This window comes from Simochromis diagramma, unplaced genomic scaffold, assembly GCF_900408965.1.
Source record: "Simochromis diagramma unplaced genomic scaffold, fSimDia1.1 OVJJ01000304.1, whole genome shotgun sequence".
Taxonomy (NCBI): domain Eukaryota; kingdom Metazoa; phylum Chordata; class Actinopteri; order Cichliformes; family Cichlidae; genus Simochromis; species Simochromis diagramma.
In genome coordinates this window covers 4,954,588-4,962,648 of record NW_024387030.1, presented here as the reverse complement: position 1 = coordinate 4,962,648, position 8,061 = coordinate 4,954,588, and the positions used below count along the sequence as shown (strand labels likewise).

The following is an 8,061-nucleotide window of genomic DNA, read 5'->3' as shown; positions in this document are numbered from 1 at the left end:
CTATCTATTCTCATCTGCCACACCAACCCTCTGCATATCCTCCCACAGTACATCCACGTACCTCCTCTGTGGTCTTCCACTTTTTCTCCTTTTTAATCCTCGTCTCTCCAGGGCATATCGCCACCTTTCTTAACTCTTCTTCATCTGCTCCCTACTTTCACTAAAGATCACAATGTTGTTTGCAAACATTATATACTCCATGAAGATTCCTGGCTGACCTCATCAGATCACAGATCCAAACTAGAAGGGGTCGAGATGTTTCTTGATGCAATTCCACACCCACTTTCAACACATCTATCACTACTACCTCAGTGTTATCATACATTCCGTGCACCACCCTCACACACTTCTCTACCTCGCTATAATTATAATAATAAAACGTCATTTGAAACTGTATTGGAAAGAAAAAAATCGAATAAATAATAAAAATAAATAAAATAAAATAAATAGAAAATAGCAAACTATAATAACTGTCAAGGTCTTCAAATTTTATGTGAGCTGAATCTTATATTAATAAATTTTAAAAAAAAATCGGAAAGGATTTAGAGACGACTCTCTAGACGATGCTGATTGGTTGTGTACTTGTTTAAATAAAGTTCTTTAAATTGAAAAAAAAAAAAAGGTTCTCAAACTTCCGGCTTCTGTGTTGCGGCTCCTTTCACAACTTCCCTCCAGGTCCCGAGGAGGCAAAGTTAACATAAAAAGGTCGTGTAACTGAGTTATTTTAATGAATAAATATTAAATTAGTCGACGGACAACATTCGGACTCTATGATTCGACGGAAAACAGAGAATATCTTTATTTATCTGGTAAGTAAGAGTGAGCATGTTCCTCAAGCCGCCCTGCTAAACGTATCTGCGTCAGCTAGCAGTCTGAACCCGCAGGTGTTCACGTGAAATAAAGCAAAACAAGTTGAATGTAAGAGCTAAACTAATGTTTTTATGAGTGAGCTGTAGTTATGCAGCCAGTCGTGTTAAAAGCTGATTCATGTGAATGAATTGTTGACTTATAATCGGTCAAACATCTCTCATGAATATCAAGCTATTTTGAACCAGAAGTAACATTTCTGTCACAAGTTAGAAGCTGCAGTCTGTGTTTGGGTAAAGTGCCGCCTATGTCCTTTATTTATCAAGGTAACAAGTTCTATTGACGTTACAAATGTCAAATTCAAGACAAATTTAGCCAGTAGGGTAGCAGAATTTGCCACAACTATAACATAACAGCTCTACAAAGATATTTTAACGGGCTAAAAGAACTAGGTTGATTATAATGTAGAGTAAAAATGGGTACAATGATGCATTCATAGGGACGCTTGCAAAACAAGTCAATTTTTATTTTATATACAATCCCTTAGTAAATTTTGTAGACTACAACCAATTAAACAAATCAAACAAGGATGTATGCCAAACACATGCAAACGTCAACAAGCAGTGTTTGGCATACATATTGTTGTGACCAGTGGTTCACCAGTGGTAGGGTAACTAAAACCAAAAGCCGATTCACTGAATTTAAAGAATTATATTTTGCTGCTAAGGTGCACGGGCTAATCAAAAAACGTGCCAGTATGTAAGTTAAGGAGTGCTGAAATGCATTTGTTGTTCTTGAAAGAGACTGGCTGACCTTTTTAAGTGAAAAGGTAAATGTGAAGGAGTATGATGTCCTTTTAAGGAAAACAAACATCCCCAGCAAATAGGCCTATTTAGGTTTATTAGCAATAAACAAGAGTTGTAAACCAGAGTAATTACATGTGTTAAAGCACTTTACCTAACTGCTGGTATGAGGAACTTTTGTATTTAAACTTGATCCTACTTTCTGTTTAGAGCTTTATTTGGATATGACTGTATGTGGGATTTGCATGTAGGATTATCCCAGAGAACCCCAGCTTTCACCCACAGTCCAAAGATGTGCAGGTTAGGCTAAATTAGGTTAATTGTACAAATGTGTGCAAGTAATGCGCCTACTTTCTGTGATAAGAAGTACTTCTTCAACCACATCAATAAACACGATTTAGAATGCCTTACAGTGTCTGAATAGTGTGCTGCTGCGTTCACTTGCACTGGGACAATGCAGATTAATGATATACTGAATGATGTCCTTGGTGAGCGTGCTGTCCATCAGAACTTCCAGATATGTTTTTTTTTCCCCCTCAAACTTCTTTATTTCAACTAAACTTTTGAGCCCTTGAAGTTACTTTCCTGATCTGTCTGCATTGTGCCTGTCAGAAAAGGGTGGAATTGTTTACATTTTTTATGTCACAGAAAACAGATCCTGAAACATGGAGGATCCAAACAGACCACAGAGGAAAATGTCAACAGCAGGAGAGAGTTTGTACAAGTTGCTGGGAGTGGAGAAGGGAGCGTCTCCTGACGAATTGAAAAGAGCCTACAGGTGTGACTATCTCTTTCAGTTCTGCGCTACAAGAACTAATAAATAAAATGTTATTCTCGCTTGTTAATTTTGCTGTTCTTACAATAGCACAATTAACAAGTGAGAGTAACATCATTGTTTCAGAGATTTATGGCGACATTAGTGAAATCTTAGGCTACATCCACACTAGACCGGATAGATTTGAAAACTGCATTTTCGTTTGAAAACGCTCCGTGTCCCTTCTAGCATATTCAGTCATTTACACAGAGTTGTGCATCCACATTGAAACGGCCGAAAACGCTTACGTTCCAGTACTGTGCATGCGTGAAACGCAAGAAGATTTGACCTGCCTCATTTCTTTCTGCCGCTTATTTATTTCTGGCTCTTTGAAACGTCGCAGCAAAATTTCAAAGAAAAGCACCGACTTTTTTTAAACCCTCACTTGTTTGTATATTTTTTTAATTTCTCTTTTGACCAGGAAAATGGCGTTAAGGTATCACCCTGATAAGAACCCAGACAACCCAGAAGCAGCTGAGAAGTTCAAGGAGATCAATAATGCCCACTCCATCCTCACTGATCCGGACAAGCGTGGTATCTACGACCGATATGGATCCATGGGCCTCTCGGTGGCCGAGCAGTTTGGGGAGGAGGGAGTCAAATATTACTTTCTCATGTCCAAGTGCTGGTTCAAGGTGAGAGGCAAGGGGACGTAGTTTTAAAGGTGAAAACAGAACATGAAGTTGTTTGTTCTGGTAGTAGGTGAATTATGCAGAAATTTAAACGCCAAAATGTGACCAGAGCATGCCGCAAAGTGTCCAAAAACTCTCCTAATACTCACATTGGTTTTCTTTTAGACCCTGTTTGTGTGCTGCACTATTTTCACCTGCTGCTGCTGTTGCCTCTGCTGCTGTTGCTGCTGCGGAAAGTGCAAACCACAAGATGAAGAGGACAATTTCGTCTACATGGACCCTGAGGACCTGGAGGCTCAGATTAGAGAACAAGATGCAGGTGAGGAACTATTTTATATTCACTTAAGAATGTATACAGTTGAGCAAGGCAGCAGCTTGCATAGAAACAAAGAGCTGGAGTTGGAAAACCAAATGGTGTAGTGTCCAGTTTCTGATTATCAGCATTTTTAAGATGAAAATGTTTCCTCTAGGAATCTAGGATTAATGATATGGAAATATTAGTTTTCACAGCTTAATCTGCCTTTTTTTCACAGATATAGTTAATTGTGTGTTTTCCTGTGGAAAGTCTGCACAGGAAGGCGTTAACTGGGTTCTCTTAGATACAGTCGACAGCCTCTTGAAGTGTTTACTGCCCAGTTTTGCTGTACTGATAACACGGTTGTTACTTTATGCTGAGCAGTTATAACCCTGCCAGTAATCTTGATCTTAACTGTGCATGTGCAGTAAATCCAGCAGCAAGTTAACTTTGCCAAGAAGGGGGTGGGGTGGGGGGGGGGGGGGGGGTACATCCTCATTCAGTACAGGGCATGTTTAGAAAATGATATAGTCTATAAAAATGAAGTAAACATCTCAGATGAACAACAGCTGATGACATATTACACTGCCATTGTTTCTTTAATATACACTAAGCTAAAATGAAGAAGCAGTGTGTGGGTAAACGAAGTACACCCCATGACTCAGTAGCTTGAAGAACCACGGATGGATGGATGACTTCATCAGTGTTTCACAGGGATGCAGGGACTTTGGCCCACTCTTCTTTATAACGTTGCTTTGGTTCATTGAAGTGGAGGCATTTGTTTATGCACAGCTCTCTTAAGGTCCCACCGCAGCATTTTAATTGTGACTTTGGGTGTCCCATTGCAACTCGTTGATTTGTTTCTTTTCAGTGGGGTGTGTGGGGGTATTTACCAAACACAGCTCTGAGCATGTTAACTGGGTTGTGGTCTGAACTTTTACTGGGCCTCTGCAGCACTTTCTCTCTCTCTCTCTTTTTTTTTTTTTTTTTTTTTTTTTTTTTTAAAATAGCTGGTGTGTATTTGCTGCTGTGCTTGCGATCATTGTCCAATTTCATTACCTAATTTGGGCCAAACTTTTAGCTGTCAGACAAATGGCCTAACAGTTGACTCTAGAATAATTTGCTATACAAAGGAGTTCATGTTTGACTCAATGGCTGCAAAACGAGCCTAGATCATCACCCCTTCAAGGTTTTGTTCAGATGCAACTTTCCAAACCTAAACCATACTGTCACTTTTAATTTTTTTTTTTTCTTTATTAAACAAGCCATACTTTGGTCTGTTTTTAATTGTTTTCTCTCGAACTTTAACATTTAACATGACAACTATAGCCTGAAGAATCTCAGATACAGCTCTTGGATTTTTTTTTTTTTTTCGTTTTTCTGATCTCTGGGTAAATTTGCTAGGAAGATTGGCAGCTGTCTTGAATGCTTTCCACTTGTGAATAATCTTTCTCACCGCAGAATGATGGACTTTACATTTTTATCAAAATAGCCTTAATATCCCCCCCACCTCCATCTAATTTTAAGACGTGCTAAATGGCAAAATATTTTTTACTTTTTATCCTCATGAAACCTGCGCGTCGAGTGGAAATGAATGAAATGTCACTCTAATCCATTACATCTTGCCCTGATCTTGATCCGTGTAACTGGTGATACTTCACCTCTGAACTCTGTCGTCTTTGTACATTTCAAGCCGAGACAAAAGCAGGTGAAGCGATGTCGTTAAGAAGCTGTGTGTTGAATTTTGTTTTACAGCAGACCATCCCGTAATAGTTATTCAGCCGAACTCTAGCGATGCTGCTAGCCATTCAGGTAAGGTGTTATTCCGTCTTCAGGTAACGTTCATCTGTTGTCAGCTTCCTGCTGCTCTGCGCTGCTTGACTCGCCTGCTAGATTTTACAGCAGTGATTCACTGTGGAAGATTTTTTTTGTCCATGTATTAAATCCTTAATGTGAAGGACGCATGGGAAATCCAAAGCTTTTTTTTGTTGTTTTTTGTCTTTTTTTTTTTCTTTTTTTTTTTTTTATTAAAGTGATTTATGTCCCTTATCACATACCGAGGACTTTTTGATGATGTGCTGTGTTTGGTTTTTCTCCAAACGTGGTCCTGCGGATTGTGGACAGATGTCTCCACTTTGGTCTCATCTGTCTAGTGGACATTGTTCCAGATGTTTTGTGGTTTGTTCAGATGCGATTTTGCAAACCCAATAGCCCCCCCCCCCCCCCAGTCTAATTTTCAGACGTGCTAAAGGGGAGATCGTTTTTGTTTTACTCTTGACAAAACCTGCATGTAGAGTCGTATTAATGAAATTCACTAATGCTGATTCTGTTGCCTAACAAAATGTCACTCTAATCCTTTAAATTCTTCCCTGATCTTTATCTCTGTAATTGATGATCCTTTGACACCCCCCCCCCCCCCCCCCCCAACCCCTGAATGCTTGTTACGCTGTTAATTGCAATCGAAGCTGTAAGTTTGTTTGTATACTTTCAAACACTGCTTCTGCATTCTGGCTTATTTCTGTTAAATAAATAATGACACAAGTCATAGGTCATGTGAGGTTATATTTCTGTCATTTTAAGACGTGCTGAAGGTCAGATTACTGTTATTCTAATACATGAGACTTGCATGTAGAGTGGCAGTTATTAAATTCGCTGGTGCTGTTGCCTAATAAAATGTCATGCTAATCCTTTAAATTCTGCGCTGATCTTGATCTCTGTATTCTCTCGTCTTTGTACATTTCAAGCCGAGACAAAAGCAAGCGAGGAGATGTTGTTAAGAAGCAGTGTTGATTTACCCAGTGTTGAATTTTGTTTTACAGCAGACCATCCCGTAATAGTTATTCAGCCGAACTCTAGCAATGCCGCTATGCATTCAGGTAAGGTGTTATTCCTCCTCCAAATACATTCACCTGTTGCCAGCTTCCTGCTGCTCTGTGCTGCTTAACTTGCTGCTAGATCTTGCAGCAAAGAATTGATTTAAAGGTTTCTGTGCTGCTTGTGTTTTCTTCTGTTGTTAATGAGAAAAGCTTCATTAAGTGTTTTTCAGTGTTTCTATCCTAAAGGATTTTGGAAGGATGTTTTTGTTTTTATTATTTTGTTTGTGTGGTTTTTTTTTTTTTTTTTTTTTGGTTTTTTTTTTTTTTCTAAATGGCGTTATACTATTTATATGGTTTATTCCCTGCTTTAAAAGATCATGGCTCAAACTGTAATAGTAGTGGTTTTCTTTTTAAGCTCTTTGGGTTTCATTTAATGAATGGTTATAGAAATTTAGACTGTGTTGTCCATTTCCCACATTATATAAAAAAAAAAAAAAAAAGGACACAGAACAGAGTATACAACCAATCATCAAAGTCTCCTTTTGCATGTATGAGCAGATTGCACAGATTGATCTTGACACATAATGATTCGTATAGATTTAGTTCTGGAGTTTTGGCTGAAAGATTTGTACAAATATGGAGTGACATGAAATTTGGGACTGATAGTGTTCACTTAACTTGTTTTCTGGCGCCATCATCTGGTCAAATACCTTGCTTTTGTGCGCTAACATGCTAAACTAAGGCAGTGAACCCAGGCAGTAATATGTAATATTATTTATGTATTTATTTATTTTTAAATGATGAGACTTACTTTCCTTCATGTTTCATTTTCTGTGAGACGTAAGTGGTTTTGACAGCTTGTTGCCTGATTTAAGAACACTCCCACACCACACACCTGTTCATCACCTGTTCTCGTTACCTTCTGCAGGGGAGAACACACCGATTGTGATTCAGACTCACGCAGCCAAGGGGGGCTCGGGACCTGGAGAATGAACGACTGTATCAAACACTGAAGTGCAGAAAATGTTTTCATCTCAGAGATTTGTTTGTTTACATGAGTCAAACTGCAATTTATTTGATTGTGCCATAGTTATTTTTTAAAAATGTGCTTTTTCTTTGATCCAGTCTTGTATTTATTCTTTCTAAATGTTAAATTTCTGAATTTGGGGCGGAGACAAATAACAAAGCCATGCAGATCAAAGCCTCTGAGCTCGGGGATAATTATTTTTTTCCTGCGCACTTTAAACTCACACATTCATATTGAATGTTTGGAATATTCTGAAGCTGTCATGATCAGAGCACGTTTTGGCCCAAGATTCAGAAATTTTTAGATTTTTATTTTTAATATGCCGATTCAGGGGTTTCTGTGGAAGCTTGCTTCCAGCACTGGAAAAGGGGGGGAAAAAAAAAAATGCCAAGCGTAAATCAGAATTTTGGTGTCAGATCTCAAAATTTCGACTCAATAACTCAGGATTTCAAGTCGAGTCTCACTTAAAGTTTCACCTAATCAGACGTGTGAGCCAGCAAGTTGAAATTTTGAGATGGTGACTTGAAATTTTGACTTGACTTTGCCTCGCAGTTTAAAAAAAAAACAAAACGCTTGTTCGGTCGCACTGCACATAGAAACAGACTCTGTTAAACAGTTTACTGATGTGGCCACACACAGATTTATCAAACAAAGGTTTAGTTTTAAAATTTTAGCGCTGCCTTATGTGACACATTCAGTTGCTAGCTTGTAAATGACTCTTTGAAGTTTAGTCTTGTGATGCTTGCAGAGATTTTAAGGAATTACTAAATCACCTAATTCTGGGAGTTGGATGAAGACTGTTGATCACATTTGTGTTTGTCCACTTGAAATCTACTAAGGATAGACTGTAAATGGATCAAATCCCCC

The 8,061-nt window shown here is 38.5% G+C and overlaps 1 protein-coding gene across 4 annotated transcripts; it reads left to right on the top strand.

Moving 5' to 3' along the window:
* The first annotated feature begins 612 nt into the window (after positions 1-612).
* dnajc5gb (DnaJ (Hsp40) homolog, subfamily C, member 5 gamma b) lies at positions 613-7,755 on the top strand. 4 transcript variants are annotated; one of them, XM_040041892.1, is made up of 7 exons: positions 613-809; positions 2,259-2,388; positions 2,846-3,059; positions 3,222-3,375; positions 5,107-5,163; positions 6,174-6,227; positions 7,096-7,755. In XM_040041892.1, exons 2-7 carry the CDS (start codon positions 2,276-2,278, stop codon positions 7,158-7,160), a joined length of 657 nt encoding a protein of 218 aa, XP_039897826.1. In that variant the 5' UTR covers positions 613-809; positions 2,259-2,275; the 3' UTR covers positions 7,161-7,755. The 4 variants fall into 4 exon arrangements, with proteins under 4 accessions (XP_039897826.1, XP_039897825.1, XP_039897828.1 ...); XM_040041891.1 differs by having other exon boundaries at positions 6,171-6,227; XM_040041894.1 differs by lacking the exon at positions 5,107-5,163.
* The last annotated feature ends 306 nt before the right edge of the window (positions 7,756-8,061 follow it).